Here is a 23,917-nt window from a genome sequence, read left to right on the forward strand (position 1 = left end):
TTCACTAATTTGATTCTTGACGTGATGATTTTTAGACCCCCGTTTTTATACGGATTAACAATGTGTTTGTTCATTGGCTTTTAGTTCAATATAAATGTCTTTCGTGTTTGTTCATAGAATTGACAAAACCCTTTTTGGGAATTTACAAGTTCTTAGCTTTCTGATTAGTTGAAATCCCAAAGATACTTATTTATTATATATAGTTTGTATACCAATTGAAAAAAGAAAAAAAAAAACTTAACTTTTGTTGCCATAGGTGATTAATGATCAGATGTTAACTCTATTGATATCAAATGAGGTTAGTTAAAGAAACAATAGTCTAATGTAAACATGTTCTTTTCATGTCACGACAGTGCAGTTGATATCAAAAGTATATGGTTCTTTTGTTAAATTAAAGCTAGTATATGGGATAACTGCTGGTGGGGGCGAGGATGAATGCTTTGACATGCGAATAAAATCTTTTGTACGATTACTGCTATAGAGTTCGATGGAGATGGAGGCTATTACATGTAGTTCTACAAACTTGTATCTTACTATTTTACATGCGATGATTTCTGATATGCGCTTGTCATCTCCTCTTTGAGTAATTACTATTGATAAGCATATTGTTCAGATTTGATAAACTAACAGAAATGTGTATCGCGTTGCAAATTACCGTCGTCGCGGCATTGCGGGTTTCCTACTATGTGTGCGTGTATATGTTAACAACAACTCACACACTCTCTAGTCTACTTATAAATTACACCTTTGCTTACAACCATGTGATTTTAACCTACACCACTTGGGAAGGCAAAACCTTCTCCAATTCAATGAAAGCGCTAGGCCAAGAGCCCTTTGATATCTATATATTAAATAACTACACACTCTCTAATCTACTTCTAAATTACACCTATATTGACAACCACCGGACTTGGACCCACACAACTTGGAAAGACGACTTTTTTTTCTTACGACAACTCACACACTCTTTAGATACATATATATGATAGTAAAATATGAGGAGATGATTTATGTAGGAGGAGCTTCCTTGTTATACAAAAGTGAAGAAGTTGCAATGAGAGAGAATTGTTGAACAAGAGAAGAAGTTGTTTTAACGGTAGGAAAAGGTTGTCGAATACTAAAAAGGAGAAGCTCGTAAGAGTGGAGAAGAATGAGAAGTTGTCTCTAAAAAGATACATAAAGAGATAAGATGCCATGTCCCAACCGACTTCGGAATATGTCGGGACGTAACGTTTGATTGAACATGAACTTATAGCACTATTAAAGGTGTTAATAATTTATTTAATCATTCAAAAACACAAATCATCCTTACAATAATCTAAATATTTCAAACAAAACCAAAACAACCAAATAAATCGGCTTTTATTAAAGTAATCTAAGATTTCATTCTAAGTGTTCTTCATCTCGCATCAAGTAAAGGTACCTGTAACATGCGTAAAAATAATATCTGTCAACAAATATGTTGGTAAGTAATACATGATTTTATAATATATGATACAAGAAAAGCACCATTCACATGTGAGCATGATAATTATAACATTATAAATATGTAACAATTAATAACTAAGGATCCGTTCATCATGACCAACAGCAATACTACTAGGATAAATGTATGATTATACTATGAGAATGAAGATGAGGATGAGGATGAGGATGATGCCACCAACAAAAAAAATAATAAACAACTAGTCACACAAGCATAGATATTAATGAGCAAATAATCACAAACGCATGAGGCGAATTGTGGCTGAGGACAATATAATAAATAGTTGAGGTTTGATATATAGAGTATGTTTGATACCCCCAAAAATAATAAAAGAAAATGGGGTGTGTAGAACTCACCTTAAAATCGGCGAGCAAAAAGATAAAATAGTAATTTAAGATAAGCGAGCTGACAAAACCGAACTCGAAAATAATATACATCAATAACTTGAAATAACTATGAGAAATGATTGGTTTAATTAAAAATTGAGGTTTTAAAGCAAAAGTTGGTTTAAGCGAGTGTTCGGATCATGTTCAGTCCGAATGTTGATATAAGATCAACCCTGCTTCCGACTTAACCATGAAACAATGTTAAAGTTAAAAACATGAGAAATCAGAAAATAAACGAGTTCAGAACGCTTAAATTGAAAAACCACCCAAATTTTATTAAACATAACCCCTAGATGAAACTTTAGTCAAACTAGAGGTGTTAATCCCTCAATCCACTGAAATTGGATGATGGATTTTGACCCACTGATGTAAATTAACCGAAAGACAACAATCACTTACCCAGAATTCGATTGAGAATTGAAGAGAATTTGACCAGTTTTTATATTTTATATTTTAGAAAACAACAATCGTTTTTATATTTTAGAAAACACAAAGATTTTTCTGTATATTTGAAAAACTACTCTTTACCCCCTATAATTTTTTAATATTTTTTGAAAGTGGTTGTGAGTGTGGGAAAAAGAAAAGATAATGATAAATGTATAAAAAATATATTTAATTGAAATAAAAAGAGAATATATTGTGAGTTGTAGCGTAATTTTTAGTTTAAAGATAGGGGATGCGATGAGAATGCTTTAATGATAGCGTTGGATGTATCTTATCTTAGTTCTTACTATACTAACAAAAGAAAATGTTGATTTTTAGGTGTCAAGCTTACATTTCTTCTAATTCATAATCTCTCATCTCATTCATTTCAGCTATCCATGGGTCATGGGTTAGAACCATTTTGTCAGTTGGTTATAACATAGTGTGAATTTTATTCATTATTTAGTTAAGTGTCGTTTTCATACCCGAGATTTGACAAACTATGCAACTTTAGCATCTTAATTCATAAGTATTTTGAGAATGAGATCAATTAAAATAAGTCAATAAGAAACCTTATTTATTTTTATTATTTGACAAATATTATATCATTTATGTGACAAATATAATGTAATACACTGATAAAAAGCTATTACATAATATAAATAGTAGGGACTCATTCTCTTCAGTCATTTCTGCGAAGCAGGGGCGGATCTAGGTAGAATGGTGCGGATTCTGCAATTTTAGCCTCCAAACGTCTCAATTTATCAAAATCCCCAAACACAGCTGACTCTGTTCTTGCCTTCCTCAAAAACCAGGGTTTTACCAAATCCCAGATTGCAAAACTAATCTGCAAACGCCCTATGGTCTTGTTATCCGATCCCGAAAACACCCTTTTGCCCAATTTCAAAATCTTGGAATCTGTAGGTCTTCCTACCGCAATTGTAACTACGAACCCAAATCATATGTTGAACAAAAAGTTTCAAGAAACAGCTCCACTTAGTGTTGACTTCTTGAAAACTGTTTTACACTCAGATGATAATGTCATCAATGTCGTTAGGCGGTTCCCGATAGCTTTAACTTATAATAAACGAGTTTATGCGGCAGAAAATATTCGAATACTTTCAGATGCAGGGGTTCCCAATTCAGCAATACGAGCCATGCTGACATTGCAGCCGAGAACTTTATTTACGCCTGTCGATAGGTTTAAGAAAATTGTTAAGGATGTCACGGATATGGGGTTTGACCCATCCAAGGTTAGGTTTCTTTGGGCAATTCATGCGATTAGGGCTATGAGTAAATCGACATGGGATAAGAAGGTGGAGATTTATATGAAGTGGGGTTGGTCTAAAGATGAGATTTTTATTGCCTTTGAGAAGTATCCTTGGTGTATGATGTCTTCAATGGGTAAGATTACACGAATCTTGGATTTTCTTGTGAATACGATGGGTTGGAAACCAAGTTATATCGTTAAGTGGCCGATAGTTATGTGCTTTAGCTTAGAGAAGAGGGTTATTCTAGGTGTTCGGTTTATCAATATTTGGGGGAGAAAGGGGTGATTGAGGATTTTAATTTTTCAAAAGTGGTTGATGTACTCGGATACGAAGTTTTTACAGTGGGTTTTAAAGAGGTATGAAGATGAAGCTTTTGAAATATTGAAAGTGTATCGAAAGCATTTGAAGGATGCAAAGATGTAATTTGATTCTTGATATGATTATTTTTACTGTTTTGATACGGATTAACAATGTGTTTGTAATTCGCTCTCTTGTTGGCTTTTAGTAGAATATGCCTTTCATGTTTATTCATAGATTCGACAAAACCCTTTTTTGTTATTATGTTCGTTTATAGGTCCTTCAACCACTTTTTTTTGAACGGCGACTTTCTTTGTGTTTAGGCCACTGCACACCCTAATTGGAGAGCCCCATTGCCCTACTCTGGCCATACTATGCTGTGTTAACCGAGTTCAAGCTAAAGGGAATTTTGTTTATTTGAAGTAAAGATTAAGTTATTCTTCACTTACTCGGACCCAATGGCAATATTTGTTAATGACATGATTTGAAATCCATGTCTAGAGAAGTCGTAGACAGAATGGATTAGCCATCTAGTTTGATCATCGAAAAAACACTGGGGCTCTGATCATTATATTAGTATCAGTTTGGTGCTTTGCATTTCATTAGACATCTAAGGCTTTAATGAATTGCGTAGACATGTGCAAAACATGCATCATCAGCTATAGAAAACCTGTTACAACAGAGGAGCCTTTTGTGGTTGTGGACATTTTTGTATATTGCATTGTTATTTTCAAGGCAATCTAGTACACATGAGTGAGAGCATGTTAGGAGCATCCTTGAGCCCAAACATGTGTAGTTGGAATAGAGAAACGAGAGAGTGACAAAAGGTTTTATATAATTTCCTAGGGCTGTTAAACGGGTCATGTTTACGGGTTAACAGGTTGAACCTAGAAACTTTACATATTATCCAACACGACGCATTACTTATAGGTTGACACGAATTCAGCCCATTTAACCAAAAATTGTTTTGTATGCTCTTACTCTAAAGTTACTACCAAAAATAATAATGTATATGAAACCAATTAGTGGTAGTAAATATATTATTTTTTCTTAAATTAAGTGAACTAAATAGAACATGCATACTTGTGCTGGTGGGTATTCACCAGCCTCATGCATAAGATCCTTGAGGGTCATTCGAGTTTTTATAGCAGAAGAATCCCACTTACCTTGCAGAAGTTTGCTGCAAGCGAATATTATCATAACATATTACCATGAAGGCGATAACTTTGCTGCAAGCAAATATTATCATTACTTTATTATGTGATTATGAATTTGTTTTGCGTTTGGATGCCCTCGCTCATTGTTATCCGATCATGGAGGAAGATATGTGCAGCAATACACATACAAGACCAAAAAGACCATAACACGTTAAAAACACGCTTCGTAACTGTCATGATTTAAATATAAGTAACATGAGTGTTCATTTGACCAGAAAAACTTAACCTAGGTTTATTTTGAAGCCTGTTTTATTTAAATCAATGTGATACAGAGTCCATAAGTATGTTGTACTTTGTAATATGTAAACATTAAAGATTGTATATCCTACCCAATATCTTCATACAAGAAATTTAGCATATAATGAGTTGATCATAATTTCACAAATGAAAACCCTCAAAAATTACATATCAATATCTTCAAACATGAGAGGGCCATCATAAATATACACACACACTAACAACTTTATCCCAACTCACATACATGTCTATTGTTTATATGAGCACTAATAAACGCGTCAAGATTCCCATTCAAAACGAAATTTGGGTCAGCCAATTGAATCCCAGTTTTCACATCTTGAACAAGCTTGTACGGGCGAAATACATACCTTCGGGTTTCTTGCTGCCAATGGTCAATAACACTGTCCTTTTTTATTTTACTAATACAGGAAACCCCTTCATCTTTTAATAATACTAACAGTTTCGCCTTTAACCGATTCAAAGCCTTCATTTTGTTTGAAAACTGGTTCCTCTCACCTACACCATTTTTAGCACAACGCATGTCGGTTAATCATTAATACCTACGTATTTTATTGTTATTATTGCGTTTAATATTTTAGATTTCTACCTGATGAGTCAACTGTCAAGCCAGTTGGAACATGTTGGATTTGAACAATAGACCCTCTTCGACTCCGACCCTTTTCACATAACGGGAAGTTATTAATCTTCAAATCTTTCTCATCAACATTTAATTCAGGCGTTTCTTCAAGAAACAAAGGTATAATATCAACCGCAGCTGAACTAACCTAAAGTGCAAAAAAACGAAAAACAATTGAGAACAAGCATCAAAATTTATAAGTAGTTTGTGCTTAAGTCATACCTTGGATAATGATTCAGGATGAGATGTTATCATTCGGTGAGTACCCTTTTCACCTAAAAAGTAACCATAGGCATACTTTTGTTCAAACTCGATAATTACATATTTGACACCGCCTTCGGCTTTTGACCTACATTGTTTTTCAACTATTCTTCCTTTTAAACCTTGCTTCTTAGCCCATTTCATGTACATTCCAACAAGCTGTTCTGCCCATATCTGGTTCTCACCAATTTCACAAGTTAGCTTGATAATAATTAGTAGCAAAAAAGGCTATGTAAAACAGAGAATACGATTTATGAACCTCAGAACGAATGCCTTCAGATCCCGCTTCAATAATAATGCAAGCTCCCTCAAATTCATATTTCCCTTTAAGAAGTTTGGACATTTCATACTTTGTCAAAAACTTGCTCACATCTACAGATGCGGTATACGCTTGCTTAAGAAGTGAATAATTTATTATGTCCATCTCAGCTAACTCCGTGATTAGTTTGGCTTCTTCAACCTATATAAATCAGAATACGGTTATATAAATTTTTGTTGTTAGAAAGATATTGAATACATGTAACTATGTTAATAATATTACCTTATATGTAAGGTCTTTAAGAGCATCAACAACCTTAGCACTATCAGCTAACTTGATCAGGACGTCACTAGACTTGGCTAGGTCGTCCCACAAATCATATTCGCGAATCATTTCTTCTTGTTTGATTCTCCGCGCTTCTTCAAACTCTAACGCGGTCAGACCCATCATCTCAGCACGGTTAACAGAATCTTCTATCTTCTTTCTCAATGAAAACATACCTACGCAAACCACAACATTATTAAAAAGTTCTAACACAATATTATCTCTTTTTGCAATCCTGATATGAAACCTTGAAACCTAATTCTTTTGAGCCAGCATCTGGATGCGTACCCCAAGCTGGATTACGCGCATTACGTGGCGCTGGACGCACGTTTTCCAGTCTGGTACGTGTAACCGATGCCACATGCATGACCGGCATTAAGCCACACAGCCAACTCTGCATAAGTTACTGGCATTAAACACACATAGCCAGCGTCACGCGCGCAACCAACACTGGTTACTTGTGTGGAATGCTGGGTTAGGCTTGTTACAAGGCCAGTTTACGCGCGTTACGTGGTGTTGGACGCGTGTTTCCCGGCCCCGATACGTGTAATCTGCACTCTGGAATGTGCATAACTGGCATTCAAACACGCCTAAACGCGTGTAATTGGTGCCGAAAACCAAAAGCAAAGCTGAAATTGAAATGCACGGTATTTTTTATTTTATTTGAGGTAATTTAAAAAAAAAAAACATCTTTTAAAGCAGCCTGTTTTTGAACAAAAACCGTTCTAACCTGACCCCTTTCGAGCCAAATTAACCATTTCCCGTTTGCCAGTCCTACTGAAACTAGAATTAGGTAACAAGAGTAAAAGAATACTCTATCATTCCAGTTGGTATTTGGATGCCTAATTTGTAAGTAAATTGGAATGGTATTGAAAGTTGAGATAAAATGAAAACAAAATAAGTAAAGTAGAGTGTAGAGACCGAGTTGTTTGTGCGAATTGCTGCGTTGAGAAGAAGATAAAGAAGCTGGAAGCCGTGTCTTTCTTATTATTCTTATTCCGACCAGGCGGCATCTATTACGACCGTGGAAGTGTGAAGCAGTTGCAGTTGCAGTTGCAGTTGCAGTTGCAGTTTCAGCCGCCATTTTTGTTTGTTGCATTACAAGCCAGCCGGCTAACACTCTGGGTTTTCTTTTCTATTTGTGTTCGGATAATTTATTATTATTTCTGACAATTGCTAACGTGCTACTTTCAGATATTTGTTTCTCGCCATTGTAGACACTAGTAGCTTCTAAAAATGCTTCATTTTTTATTCTCTCGTTACTAATATAAATTTGGAATATGTTATAGACCTGTGGGTAAAAGCATTCACATGAATGGATGAAAATTTTCAACTGCGTACGTCTTCTAAACAGTAATTCTAATAGTATACACATGTACCTCATATAACAAAGGAAAATGCATATTTGACAAAGTTAGTGATATATCTAGTTCCTATTCTCTTGACATCCTCAACAATTTAAAGATTACAAATAATCTTGTTACATTTTAGTGGTCAAATTATAGCACGTTATCAGCACGACCTGCTTGTGTCTTAATCAAGAAGATCAACCAAGTAAGAAGATATATTAATCATAAACAATGTAAGCACATCGTTAATAATGAGGAAAAAAAAGGGATAATTATAATAATAAACAAAATAAATAGACAGAATTACAGAAATTGTTTTTTATCTTTCACCCAAATTTCACTCGTTGTCTCTGATCTTCAAAATTGATCTTTTTTGTCATTTACGTTTCAAAATCCAATAGCGTTTGTCCTTTTCGCCTAACCCAGTTAGATTTTCTTGTTAAGTCCGGTCATGTGCATTGCACATGAGGGCAAGTTGGTCATTTTACCTGTTTATTTAAAAAACCATTTTATAATATAAACAATTTAATTATAATAGTTATTTAAATATTATTTAACTTAATCCCAACTCACCTCTCCCACCACCACCGTCTTCTCCGGCGAGCCACCACCACCATCATTTCTGGCGAGCCACCAACACTACAGCCGGAACCCACTCCATCTACCATCATTTCCACCACCACCACCACTGCCATAACAGTTAGAAAAACCTCATCTTCTAATTTGTTCCATTCCCCCTGTTCCTTCTTCATCGCCACTGTCAAACAGAGCACGTCGAATTACACCACCGCCACTCGATCAATCAATCTCTCTTTCTCCACTTTCTTCTCCGCCGCCGACGAATCCTCGGAACTCGCGGCCATTAATTTTCAAGATTTGTAAAAGAAGTGGATAATGGAAGTGGGTTTTTCAGTCTTGGTGGTGGAGTGCGACATGGTGCTTGCGGCTTAAGGGGATGACGGTGATGGTGGTGGTTGCTGAGGAGATGGCACCTTCAACCACCATTAACCACCACCTAGCACCACCATTGGCATTCAACACTAGAATAGAACGTTGATTCTTATGGTGGAAGAAAGGGCTGTGGTGCTATCTCCGATTCAGATCTGCTCGCCGGAAAAACGAGTTGCAGGTTTCCGGTGAGTACCAATTCAGATCTGCTCGCCGGAAAATCATTGTATCTCCGATTCAGATCTGCTGTTATGGCCGGAGTGGGTTCCGGTTGTAGTGTTGATGGCTCGCCGGAGAAGACGGTGGTGGCGGCTCGATGGAGATGAACTACGGTGGTGGGAGAGGTGAGTTGGGATTAAGTTAAATAACACTTAAATAACTATTATAATTAAATTGTTTATATTATAAAATGTTTTTTTAAATAAACAGGTAAAATGACCAACTTGTCCTCATGTGCAATGCACATGACAGGACTTAACAAGAAAATCTAACTGGGTTAGACGAAAAGGACAAAACGCTGTTGGATTTTGAAACATAAAGGACAAAAAAGATCAATTTTGAAGATCAGGGACAACGAATGAAATTTGGGTGAAAGATAAAGGACAATTTCTGTAATTCTGTCAAACAAATATAAAAGACATCTTATTATAAATTTTTACTAATTATGGGACTGATAACTCTCTAACCTTTATTTATGCACACTAAATTTTATTCATATACTCACAATTATTTATGTATGCTAACAAGTTCATTATTATTATTCTGCATATTAATTTTACATCTTATTTAATAGATAATCATTTATATCTCATTTATTATATTACTTACAAAAATAATTTATATATATATAACCGTTGATAAAACGGTCATATAGCCGTTATAAAACGGTTATAAAATTTTTCACTACAAATAACCAATTATCAATATCAATTTTTTCACAAATACAAAACTTTTCTTCTCAGGAATACCTAAAATAATATTTTTGAAAGATGCTTCACCCAGTCTTGATGTTAGCCACCATAATAATGATAATCTTATTGTTCTTAATTTGTAATCTCCCACCTAAGGAGTTTGATCTTTTCTTTTTCCTTTATCTATTTATAGCTTTACCTTTGTATTTTTCTTTCAATTTTAATAAGTATGTAATCCTAATATTTATCTAATTTGTGTTTAGTAATAAAATGACGAATATTGCAAAGCTTGAATTTTTGGCTCTCAAAAGTTTCTGGAGAGAACTATATGCCATGGACAGCAAATTTCAAAGGACACCTCAAATCAATGGATGTGTTAGATGTAATTAATGAAAACAATGCATTGGATGAACACAATAGAGCAGCAGTTGATGCCTTTATCCATAAGTACATTGATGAAATGCTTCAGATGGAGTGTTTTAATTATGATGATCCAAGTATTTTATGGAAAGAACTAAAAAGCGAATTTGATCATCAAATGGATTCATTACTCCCTACCGCTAGAGCTGAATAGAGCAATCTAAGGTTCCAAAATTTTAAAAAAGTAAATGACTACTCATCTGCTCTATTAAATATATGTTCAACGCTTGAATTTTGTGGCCAAATTATGTCTGGGGGAGATAAGTTAGAGAAAACTTACTCTATTTATCATGCATCAAATATAATTTTGCAACAACAATTACGGTTGCAAAAAATTTCAAACATACTCTGATCTGAATAAAAATCTCATCATAGCAGAGAAAATAATGAGCTATTAATGAAAAACCATCAAGCTCATTACACAGGATCATTAGCCATACCAGAAGCAAATATCACTTATAATAATGATCATAAGAATTCTAGACGTAAATGGGAACAAGGCCGTGGATGAGGCCGTGGGTGTGGCCGAAACTATTTCAATAAAACCCATTTTAGTGGTCGCAACCACTCATTTAAATGGAATAATAATCGTGGGCGTGGACACGGTTCTGGTCGTGATCGTAGCCAAAGAGCTAATAATACCACGCTAACCAGCAAAACAAGTTTAAAAATGATGTTGATGTGTCCTAGAATGATGGAGGCTCATGTTTTAGATGTGGAAGTACTAATCATTGGGCAAAGACTTGTCGAGCACCTTCACATCTCTGTGAATTATATCAAGCATCTCTGAGCGGAAAGGAAAAGGAAGTGAATCATATCGACAAAATTGATGATATCGGTATTGAGTTGAATACCTCAGACTTTATCAATGAATCAGAACCCTAAAAGTGATATTGTTAAATAATAATGATAATTATGTATTTCCTTTCACTTTTATGTCTTAACTATGTTTAATTGCTTTTCCTTTCATGCAAAAATAAAAGTTTCTTGTAATAAATTTAGGAATGTATAATATATGCACTTAATATTTTTCTTTATATTTGAAGATTAAAATGAATTTCATTGGAGCAAAAGATCAATTAAATGATGTTGATTTATGCATAGCAGATAGTGGTGCTACACATAGGGGTGTTCTTCGTGTTCATTTTTTGGGTTTCGGGTTTTTCGGGTTGGGTTCTTCGGGTTTCAAAGTTTTAAATCTTAACCCGAAACCCAACCCAAATCTTTCACAGGTTTTTCGGGTTCGGGTTTTTTCATATTGGGTTAATCGGGTTTCGAGTATCCTAGAAAGTGAAACAAAAAACAAAAAAAATTTAAAAACATCAACGCTAAAATTAAAAAAGCATGTTCTTCTTTTCTCGTAACACAAATAATCAAATAATAAACCAACATAACTTGATAAAGTCATAAAACAATTCCAAAGAAGAGTAAAACTAAGTAACTAACTAGCTCGAACCTTAATCGGTCTTCAATCAGACGTGATTTGGTTGTTCGATTACGATTGCTATTAGTAATAAAAGGAAAACATAAATTAACAACAAACAATCGATCCATAGTAGTTGGAAAGATAACAGTCGATTAGGCTCAGATTATGATAACTTTAATGACTAAGACTAAGCCAATTATACTTAAAAATATTTTTAATTTCAAAACTAAAAGTTTATTCGGGTTTTTTAGGTTGGCCCGAAACTTATAAATCAAACCCGAGAACCAACCTGAATTACTTGGTTCGGGTTAGTCTTTTCTCAGGTTTGGATTTTTCAGGTCGGGTTAGTTCGGGTTCGGGTACGATTTTTTTCGGGTTGAGTTTCGGGTTTCAGATAAAAGTGACAGCCCTAGCTCTACACATACTATCCTAAAATCTCAAAAATAAGTTTATAAATTAAAACCAACAAAAGGAAATATTAATACAATATCAGATCTTTCAGACATAATAAAAGGAGTGAGAAAAACTAATTTAGAATTACCAAATGGTACAAAGCTTTTAGTAGAAAATGCTCTATTTTTCCTAAAATCAACCAGAAATTTATTGAGCTTCAAGAATATATATCATAATGGATATGATACCCAGCCGAGGACTGTTGATAATGAAAAATTTACATATTGTATAGAGAAGTCATATATTAGAAAGGCTACCAATGCTTCATTCTGGTTTGCATTATACATATATAAATGTGCCTCAAGCACATATAGTAGTCAAACAAAACTGTTGTGATTCTGGTATCGTAAACTTATGGCATGACAGATTAGGCCATCCAGGATCCACAATGATGAAAAGATCATTGAAAATGCACATGGGCATCCATTGAAATATCAAAAGATCCACAAAATAGATTAAATGCCTCAATGTACATCTTGTTCTCTTGGGAAATTAGTTACAAGGCCTTCACCATTAGAAGTTGATAAAGAGTCACCGATGTTTCTTCATGGTCCACATATTGGACCAATTCATCCACCATGTGGACCATTTAGATACTTCATGGTCTTAATAGATGCATCAAGCAAATAGTCTTATGTCTTTTTATTATCGACTCGTAATGTCACTTTTGCAAAATTTCTTACTCAAATTATCAAATTACGTGCACATTTTCCCGATTATACCATTAAAAGAGTAAGGCGCCATAATGCGGGAGAATTTACATCGCATGCTTTCGATGATTATTGCATGTCTGTGGGGATTGTTGTTGAACACCCTGTTGCTCACGTACACACGCAAAATGGTTTAGCAGAGTCATTGATCAAATGCCTATAGTTGATAGCTAAACCATTAATAATAAGGATAAAACTCCATGTTTCTATTTGGGGTCACGCAATTCTGCATGCTGGATCATTAATTCGTGTGAGACCAAGTGCAAATTATAAATACTCTCCCATAAAACTTGTTTCCGGCAATGAGCCAAACATTTCCCACCTTAGAATTTTTGGGTGTGCTATGTATGTTCCTATTGCACCACCACAACGCACAAAAATGGGTCCTCAAAGAAGGTTGGGAATATATGTTGGATATGAGACATCTTCCATCATAAGATATCTTAAACCTTTTACAGGTGATGCATTTTACAACACGTTTTGCTGATTGCCATTTTAACGAGGCAATATTCCCGGCATTAGGGGAAAACGAAAAAGCAAGAAAGTGATATATCATGGTGTGTGCCATCATTGTTACACCTAGACCCAAGGTCAAAACAAAGTGAGACAGGGGTTCAAAAGATAATACATCTTCAAGAAACTGCAAATCAGTTACCTGATGCATTTACTGATACAAACAGGGTCACTAAATCTCATATACCAGCTGCTAATGCTCCAGCTCGAGTTGAGATTCCAAGTAAGCAAAACCATGATAATGCACCTCATGAATCTAAAAACGGTTAAAACGTGGGAGGCCAATCGGTTCAAAGAATAAAAATCCTCAAAAAAGAAAAGATTCTGAAAATGATAAGGATACTAACCATAAAGAAAGAGAAAATGGCAAAACCTTCCCTCAGGAAGAAATAAATGATTCCAACAAAGAGTTATCAATCAATTATGGTCAAACACATATAATGTGGGATCGAGATGAAATAGAAAATATTGATGATATATTTTCTTATTCCGTGGCAAGTGATATCATGGAAGAAAATGATGATCCTGAACCAAAATCTGTGGATGATTGTCAAAAACGACAAGATTGGAACAAAATGGAAAGATGTCATGCAAGCTGAATTAAATTCACTAAACAATCGAAAGGTTTTTGGACCTATTGTCATAACACCAATGTCAATAAAGCCTGTATGATATAAATGGTTTTTTTGTGAGAAAACGCAATAAGAAAAATGAAGTTACAAGATATAAAGCTAGACTTGTAGCTCAAGGTTTTTCTCAAAGGCCAGGAATTGACTATGAAGAAACATATTCTCCTGTTATGGATGCTATTACGTTTAGATATTTAATCACCTTGGCAGTTTCTAAAATTTAGGAATGCGTCTTATGGGTGTTGTCAAAGCTTATTTAAATGGATCACTTGATAGTGACATCTATATGAAAATTCCAGAAGGATTTAAAATGTCTAAAGCATTTGGCTCAAAGCCCAAAGAAATGTGTTCAATCAAATTACAAAGATCTTTATATGGGTTGAAACAATCTGGAAGGATGTGATACAATCATCTGAGTGATTATCTGATAAGCAAAGGCTATACAAATAATCTTACTTGTCCATGTGTTTTTATTAAGAAGACAACATCAGGATTTGTGATCATAGCCGTATATGTTAATGATCTAAATATAATTGGGACGCATAACGAAATCCATGAAATGACCATTCATTTAAAGAAAGAATTTGAAATGAAAGACCTTGGAAAAACCAAATATTGTCTTGGTTTACAGATTGAGCATATGAATAATGGAATACTTGTCCACCAGTCGAATTATACGGAAAAGCTCTTAAAACGTTTCAATATGGAAAAGGCAAATCCTTTAAGTACCCCAATGGTTGTTAAATCACTCAATGTCAACAATGATCCATTCCGACCTTGTGAAGAAAATGAGGAGGTTCTTGATCCAAAAGTACCATACCTCAGTGCAATTAGAGCGCTTATGTATCTTACTAACTGTATGAGACCTGACATTTCTTTTGCAGTTAAATTATTGGCAAGATTCAGTTCATCCCTTACTAAAAGACATTGGAATGGCACTAAACATATTTTTCGGTATCTAAAAGGAACTGTTGATTTAGGTTTATTTTATTCTAATGACTCAAAAGAAGGGTTAGTTGGTTATGCAGATGCAAGTTATTTATCAGATCCCCATAAGGCAAAATCTCAAACTGGATATGTGTTTGAGAATGGAGGAACTGCAATTTCATGGCGCTCTCAGAAACAAACACTCGTTGCAACGTCCTCAAATCATGCGGAAGTCATTGCACTACATGTAGCTTCTAGAGAGTGTGTTTGGTTAAGATCTATGACACATCTCATAGTAACCTCTTTTGGACTAGAGGAAGAAGCAAGCCCAACACTAATCTACGAAGAGAATTCAGGCTGTGTCTTACAAATGAAGGAAGAGTATATCAAAACTGACAGAACAAAACATATACCTCCAAGATTCTTCTCATATATACTCAAGACCTTATCAAAGATAAACAAGTTGAAATAAGATATGTCCAATCTAGCAACAATTCAGCTGATCTTTTCACAAAGGCACTCCCTATTGCGACTTTCAGGAAACACATTCATGATATTGGCATGCGACATGTACGAGCAATGTAACGACCTACAACTTGAGGGGGAGCTATATACCGCACTCTTTTTCCCTTAGCTAAAGTTTTTTTCCACTGAGTTTTTTTTGGCAAGGTTTTTAATGAGGCAGTAATTCAAGATCCCTAAGTTTGAAAATGTTTCATCCAAGGGGAGTGTTATAAACGTGTGGGTAAAAACATCCATGTGAATGGATGAAAATTTCAAAACAAATTTATTGTGTATGTCTCCTAAACAGTAATTCTAATATTATATATATGTACCTCATGTAACAAAGAAAGATGCACATTTGACAAAGTTACTATATATCTATTTCCTATTCTCTTGCCATCCTTAACCGTTGAAAGATTACAAATAATCTTGTTACATTTTATTGGTCAAATTATAACAGGATATTGGTTTTTACTCTCAAACTTTCACCAGTTAGTTGATATTCCTCATAACTTTTAATTTGTTATCCACCATTCCCAACTTTCACCCTATTTATTTCTGACACTCCTAAACTTAACGAACCCTAACTCCATTAGTATTTTTGCTGACATGGCATTATTCTTGCTAATTCGGCGTTGTTTTTGCTAGCGTGGCACTTTCAGATGAAATAATGATAAAAACTAACAATAATAATCACCTCACCCCTACCCCCACTTTGTCTCCATCGTCTCCCTCATCCCCAACCACCACCTTCAAAACACACCGCCACTTCTATCACGCCGACAAACTACCCCACAGACCACCAAGACGGGCATGCTCTCCGGCAGCCGCTAGAAGACTATCAATCTTCCATCGTGTCTACCTTGCTACCAGACTCGCACGTGCCTTCTCAACGTTCGAGGCTTGTCGGACCGTACAATCGATTCTGAACGGTTTACGTGTCTCAATCGACGAACGAGATCTCTCGATGGACTCATGGTTCATCAACGAGCTGAATAACTTCACAGCAGTGATTCGCCGGAAAATATGAAACTGACGTTACCTAGGGTTTGCATCGGCGGCTGGTAAGTTGGAGGAGCGGAGGAGGTGAAGCAACTTCACAAGACCGACGAGCTGAAGAAGATCGTTGACGTTGAAGGCTTGCTGGTGATGAACTTCGACGAATGTGACGATGGAGGTGTGTTTTGTAGGTGGTGGTTGGGGGGTGAGGGTGACGAAGGAGACATAGGTGGGGGTGAGATGATTATTATTAGTTTTTATTATTATTTCATTAGAAAGTATCAAAAAACTAACAGGTTAGGGTTTGTTAAGTTTGAAAATGCCAGAAATAAGCATGATGAAAGTTGGAAGTGATGGGAAACAAATCAAAAATTAGGAGTGATATCAACCAGCGGCTAAAGATTGAGAATATTAAAAACCAATATCCCCATTTTAAAAGTACATTCTCACAAATCATAAAATACTAGAACGATATTTGTATTTCCAGACTAAAAATAAATAAAACAAGATTTAAGATAAGTTAAAAATGTGAAGGTTATTGTGAAATATATATAGCTCCACTCTTATTTTCCTCAAGTCAACTATGTATGCCACTCTTTCTCTTCTATTTATTTTATAATAGTAGGTAAGTTATAATTTTATTTCATTATTTATTCTAAATTTTTTATTCCAGATAACTTTTTGTTGGTTATTTGAAAAAATTATTTTAAATAATTACGTAGTTCCTACCTCATTCACAAACATTGATGAAGTTGTTAGACGCACTATCAAAATATCTATAACGCATCCTATAACATCCCAAAATCCTATAATAACTGAGTAATAATCAAACAAACACTATAATAATTGGATTTTTATCTTTAAATAAATAAAGTAAAAACAACATTCAAGAACAGAGAAATCCAGTGGCATTAAATCAAGATTCCAATATGCATACTAGCAAGAAGCAAGCATCCCTATACAAGTTCCATTCTACCTAGTACCATTAATTAGCAGAAATTCGTAGGCCCGTGAGTTTTCATATGGCAATTCTCACAATTAAAAGATAAATTAAAGGGATTCAGCAAACTGAGGAGCATCCAAGGCTAGATCTTGTTTCATGACACAGTTCATGAACCATTCATTACTAAATGTTGGTATCCCATTCTTTATTGCTAGCAATGCTTCTTCCATGTTGTCTTCACTTGCCACATATATGATTCTTGTTGAATCCTTCACTTTCTCTAGTTTCCTAATCACCTGAACTTGTACAAAATTTAAACCATTAAAAATGCGTCACAATAACTAACGATAATGAACCCATTTAGGTACAAAACTAATTGCTCAAAAAGATAGCCAACATTTTTTTAACACCATCCGAGTTTCTCAAATCATTTAATAAGGTAGCATTTGACCATGTTGACTTTTTTCCTAAAATATTTTATATAATCAGAAGAGAACCTACATTTCCACCAGCAGACTTTACAATGGCTGAAAGAGTATTAACAGGAGGCTGCACATGAGCTGCAAGACATACTTGATAACCTTTAAGAAAACCTCCATTATTGCCTCTTGCTCTAAGTACTGTACTTTTTAAGTCAACCCTGTACTTTGACTCATACTCCTCATCTTTTAAAATATAAGGCATTTCATCTGCATACATTAAGAGACCAGAAGTTGTAAACTATTTGGAAAGAATATAAACACGCCAAAAGCCTCATGACTCACCTACAAATCGACCTTCTCTGCAGCTTTCTTTTAACCAAGCAGATGATATAACCCAAGCTCTGCAATGGATCGCGTACAAAAACAAAGGTTTAAAAACTTGATAGTGTGCCAATATTCAATATTCTAACAGCTTAGAAGTTATGACTAACCCTGAACAGAGAGCAGTACAAAAATTTAACGTCTTTCTGACTTTTCCAGTTATTACATGCGTGCTAACTCTTCCATCAGACGTAACCGAGCCACCAAGATCCTCAATTATCTATCATCAACATCAACACCAACATTAACATTAAAGAAAGAGAATATGAAATCATGAAACCACATTACCTTTGTCAGATTTGATTTTTTAGCATCATCCACAATGTTCATCAACATGATATTATAGCATTTTGATTTTTGAGTATTGTCCATGCTTAAAGGACCGCCAAGTGTCGGTGTAAAATCTGACAAATCTGTATCCCTAGAAACAGTTACGGGGCTAATATCCATACAACAATCAGTACTTTTATTACTTCTTGAAACACAACCACTATCTGACTGAAAAACAATCAGATGACTGCCCTTAACTTTCTTTGAGTTTAGTGAGGTATGAGAGGCTTCCCATGTCCTCTTCTTTGCACTTGATGAAGAACATGAAGATCTTCTGACACATGAGTTTCTCTTAGTTTGCTCAATAGCAGCAGACTTGTAGGTAAGGTTAACATCAAAGATCTTGTAGTTGCTTTTCTCTGACTAGACCGAAGAATCATAAAATTTATCAAATTTTTTGTCTCCTCGACGTTTTTCGACTAATCAAAGTTTCAAGGTCGATCCTTGTCTGATGCTAGATATCAGCTTTCTAGATAAATTATTAATGCATGATGATTGGGTTCATATGTACAAATATCAGGTGATCAGCTAACAAAGCAAGATCTTAAAAACCTGGATAACACAAGCACGAACAAAACTACAACAATTAATAATCTCCAATACATCTGGGACCAACATTAATCATCATCTCCTGAGACTCGTTCATTCTTCCTATCACTAACATAGTCGGGTCTGCTGGCATCAGCATCGCCATCACCATCTTCAGAAGCTGACCTGGCATCCGCCTCCTTCTCGGGGCAATCAAGTTGCACACACTCAGCAACCGCAGAAGGTGAGTTGTTACTTTCGGAGTCATGGCTCCTATTTGAAGGTGTCAAATCTCCCCTCTTCACAACATTAAACACAATACAATTATTAATCATCTCAGGCTGCAAAAGATCACCTTCAGCAACCGTTACACTCGTATGAACTCTGTTGTGCATATTATTCGTATTGTCCCTGTGTTCAGATTCTAAATCAAAGCTTGTATTCGAATTTTGATGATGTGGCACTGCCTTATTGATCTCCAAGTTTTGAACTAAGTCAACAAATTGGTCAGCTGAAGCTGTCCTCATCAACGGTCCACCTGATCTCGTCCAAGTATTCAACTCTGCGGTTTCAGATTCACTATCACTTCCATCATGCACATTATGATTAACCCTCCAGTTCCGGCCGCCAACGTGAAGAGAGGGTGCCGTGTCAGCAAGGTCTTCTAAGGACCCAGTTGAGTTCTCTCGGGCCATGCAGTTCCAAGATGGGATTCTTTTGGATGCGTTGAACCGGCCCGTGTTGGCTAGCCCATGAGTTGAAGCAGAAGCTGCTCGTTCAGCACTCCTTTTTAGCCTAGCATGTGGTTGAGAATTGCAACACACTCATCAAGCACGAGCTCAATCCCGCAATTGGCTTTAATGGCTGAAAGCTTCTCCCATGTGCATTTCCTTCCTTGGTTTGCAGCTTTTTGAATCTCTAAGTTTGACGGATTCCTTATGATTTTTGAGTACTGAATCCCATCAAAGACATAACATTTTGTTGGCTAAAAACTTATGTTCGACTATGTTATAGGTGGCAATCATGACAAATCTTTTAAAGAATGGGTTAATTGTGCAATAATAAAATTGTATATGGGCTCACCTGGGTCATATAAAATTAGTCAACGGATCAATTTGGGTCTACTTAAATTTGTCAAGGGGTCAAAATAGGTAACTATAATAAAACTTGTAAACTTAAAAGGGACCACCCATGACCATTGTTTGTCTCTACCACCTACTCACCACCACCACCACCTCCGTCACCACCACTAGCCAACATAAGAAAATAAGAGTGAAACTGAGTGATACTATACCGGTACTTTTTTCTAAAACGACTCATTTCAACCTGACTCCATTTTGGCCAATATATGTTTTGACCATAATCAAATTGATGCTTTTTACAACAACCGGTTTTGACCCAAGCCAAATTGATTTTTTTTTTAAAACGACCAGTTTTGGCCCGTGACGCGAACCAGCCCAACCCGCCTAGTTTGCGAAGCCTAGTTTGTATAATACTAGAAACCAAACCAAATGTAACGTTCTTGAGTTATAATTTCCTAAAACTAATAAAATTTTCATAAAAAATTATAAAGACACCTGAGCTAATGTAGCAGGTATCACAATGGTGACATCACCCTCCCAATCTTGAGCAAACAGCTTTGCAAGTCCACCTAACGGAAACCCGAGTTCCAAAACCTGGTTGCATCGGTATTTCACCTCCATCTCAACTAGATGAGCAAGCTGAAAATATAGAAATCTATTTAATATAACTAAATAATATACTACCATAATGACTCGAATAAAAAGGAAACAGAAGCACAAACCTTTGCTGCAAATCTTCCAGCATAAGCTCTCACAACTTCTTCAATCCTAAGTAGGGGTGAAATATGAGGATTTGCTTGGCTCACTATAAAATGATTCACATTAAACAACTCTTTCAATTGCATCATGGGTAGATCTATCTCCAAACTACCATCCCTCCAACGACGTGTCGAACCCCCATTGGCTTCATCCGGACCCCAATGAAACGGTGGATGATATGGCACAAGCTCTCCACTTCTATCCTTTGCCATAAGCTCCTGAGCTTCAAAAAGACCCGGGAAAGCACAAGCAGCAGTAACCGCGCTCCATATAACCACATGAGGTGAAGTCAAGTAGTTAAGACATCTTGGAGGCTCGTGTTTTCTTGGTGAGCATACGGTTATCCCAAGAACACGACCTGTCATGTCATAAGCTTCTTGAAATGTAAGATTATTAGTCAAGTTTCTTAATAGCACTTGTAAGCATCTAATGTCGTGTAACGCGCCTAATGTCATAACCCTCTTCAAAATACTGAAAATCCCACCCATTTGACCGAAAAACTGAAACGAATCGTATGATTCTTCAAAGAAACTTTGAAGCTCGGGCCATGACTTGGTGGCAATGATAGAACAAATAATCGATCCAACACTAGACAAAAGCTTATGTTCCACTAAAGTTTTCACCACACCAACATGAAACGCACCGAGAGACGCACCGCCGCTTAACAGCAAAGCCGTTCTCCCAAACGCATGTCTCGTCTCATGCATAAACGCAAGCCTTTCTTCCAAAAGAAGCTCTTCACAATCAGAATCACACACCATTCTCAACTGTGTCGAAACCTCATCAATGTATTCTTTTATAAGCTTCGGTACTTGATGTCTACCCTTATGAAGCTCGGGGTTACACATATTCCCAAGATTCCTAACCAAATCGGCTCGCATGTAAAATATAATATCTCTTAAACAACCTTCTTGTCTACGGTGCCTCAACTCCTGAAGCTTGTTCCTCACAAGCTCTTCATCATAAAGATTCGACTCATTCGTTCTCGGCGTTTCCTTATCCAACATCTTAGCAGCATGCGCCCATTCTTCATATGTCACCGCGGCCCTCATCATATTCCTCCAAAACTTCCTCTTATACGCCATCTCAGCTCTCGTTTTCACATTCGTGCACCGCTTAAGCAAAAACGCCACTAACGTAACCAACACCAGTATCCCTTGCGGATTGCGGGGGTGCAGCCACGAGACAACCGGCATAACATTCCCCGACACATAAGCCCTAATTCTACTAAAGTAATAAGTCAACAGATAACTAATCTGATGCCTCATGTGTGCCATTGACTTGGAAAACAGGACTTTAAACGCTAACGTCCGGCCGATAATCGTCGACGGCCCAATCGCAAAGGCGTCAACATTCGCCTCACTCGTTATATCCATATTGTAACTAATTTAGCCCTAATTTGTGTTCTACGAACCCCTAATTAATCTAAATGTGTTACAACTAATATTAGAATATAAACGGGTAATATGATGATACCGTAGCGGTAAGGATGAGGTGAAACGTGTCTTTTGGTCAACTCAATGTTGCAATCGTATTATGCAAGTGAAGTGATTGCAGATAGATATAAGAGATATGATTGTGGATAAGACTATACGAGCAGTAACAGTGGAATCAGATAACGAATAAGTTTGTGGGAAGAAGGTTGGATTACAGTGGCAACTTGTATGATTTGATCGGCTGCCTGACTGCCTTATCTGTTACCAGATACAACCCCACCGTATGCGGATATACGTTTTTATAATTGAATCAGACAAATTAATGGTAGATATAGATAATAAGTGCGTGACACAATACACAAATAGTCATTGCAATTTGTAAGGTTAAGGCTATGTTTGGTTGGAGGTTATGGAATGAAAGGGGAATGGAATAGACAAGGGAATAAAATGGATCATTATCATTTTATTTCCTTGTTTGATTAACCTATGAGAATGAAATCAATTATTCATTTTTATTGTTTGGTATCAAAAAAAATTGTAAAAATGAAATAGAAACAATAAAAGCACTCATATCTCAAAATACTTTTTAACTGAAAAAAAAAAACTTACAATAGAGACGGTGGTAACTCCGGTGACGAAAATGGTGGCGGCGGTGGTGGCGGCGGTGTCGATGGTAGTGGTGGTGGTGTTGAGAAAGTAGGGTGAATGCGGAATGGAATGAAAAAAAAGAAGGGGGTGGGAAAGAATGGTTTTGATGGAATGTGATTCCATGTGTAATGGATGATTCCATTCAAGTGAGCAACCAAACACCACATTTTTCATTCCCACGTAATGAATCATTCCATTCCTGCATACCAAACGCTACCTAAGTTTAAAAGATTGTATCTTAAAGACTATTTATATAGGCTTTATCTATTCCAACACCCATTTTTGCCATTTGTACACTCTTTCCTACTTATACGGCTATTTTCCATTAATAAACATCTTTCAAACTCAGAAGATTTACTACAACAACAATGAGATCTGGAATTAAATAAAAAGATGAAACTTGGATCTGAAAATTTTTAGAGAGAGAAAATATAGGTTGCCGGCGACGAAGATTGTTGCAGATTGTAGATGAGCGGCGGTGTTGCGGCAGATGAAAACCGTCGGTTGTAGATGGACGATGGTGGCGGCTGTGACTTGTGAGGCCCGATCTACATAACAACCGAAAGAGAGCGGCGAGGGCTAGGGTTCCGTCCTACTTGCAAGCGGCGACGATACTAACCGTTGGTGGAGAACAACTTTCCGTCAACCAAAAACCATGGTTGATCCAAATGCATGCTTTTAATCTAGCAAAACCAAATAAAAAGAAAACTTGAGAGAAATTAAAGAGAGGAAAGTTAGAGAGAGAACTTAATGTTGCAGGTTGTTATAAAAGAAAGTGACGACTTTGGTTATGATGCTAAT

At 36.1% G+C, this 23,917-nt stretch overlaps 2 protein-coding genes and 1 pseudogene across 3 annotated transcripts; all 3 read right to left on the reverse strand.

Annotated features, from left to right (window-relative positions):
• Positions 1–5,328: 5,328 nt before the first annotated feature.
• LOC143563539 (peptide chain release factor PrfB3, chloroplastic-like) lies at positions 5,329–7,882 on the reverse strand. The gene is made up of 6 exons (XM_077051059.1): positions 7,720–7,882; positions 6,757–6,974; positions 6,475–6,675; positions 6,177–6,389; positions 5,925–6,102; positions 5,329–5,833 (listed from the first exon to the last, which is right to left on the reverse strand). The coding sequence occupies exons 1-6, from the start codon at positions 7,880–7,882 to the stop codon at positions 5,544–5,546; spliced, it is 1,263 nt and encodes a 420-aa protein (XP_076907174.1). The 3' UTR covers positions 5,329–5,543.
• A 9,752-nt stretch (positions 7,883–17,634) lies between these two features.
• On the reverse strand, positions 17,635–18,898 carry LOC143564693 (uncharacterized). Its single transcript, XM_077051890.1, has 5 exons — positions 18,622–18,898; positions 18,444–18,553; positions 18,295–18,353; positions 18,032–18,219; positions 17,635–17,826 (listed from the first exon to the last, which is right to left on the reverse strand). The coding sequence occupies exons 1-5, from the start codon at positions 18,781–18,783 to the stop codon at positions 17,638–17,640; spliced, it is 708 nt and encodes a 235-aa protein (XP_076908005.1). The 5' UTR covers positions 18,784–18,898; the 3' UTR covers positions 17,635–17,637.
• A 182-nt stretch (positions 18,899–19,080) lies between these two features.
• LOC143565575 (triacylglycerol lipase SDP1-like) lies at positions 19,081–22,500 on the reverse strand (annotated as a pseudogene). Its single transcript, XR_013141098.1, has 3 exons — positions 20,996–22,500; positions 20,769–20,912; positions 19,081–20,143 (listed from the first exon to the last, which is right to left on the reverse strand). The product of XR_013141098.1 is annotated as a triacylglycerol lipase SDP1-like (transcript).
• Between the last annotated feature and the right edge of the window lie 1,417 nt (positions 22,501–23,917).

This window comes from Bidens hawaiensis, unplaced genomic scaffold (assembly GCF_021521415.1).
Source record: "Bidens hawaiensis isolate Kalapana, Puna unplaced genomic scaffold, B.hawaiensis_p1.1 tig00001206_1, whole genome shotgun sequence".
Taxonomy (NCBI): domain Eukaryota; kingdom Viridiplantae; phylum Streptophyta; class Magnoliopsida; order Asterales; family Asteraceae; genus Bidens; species Bidens hawaiensis.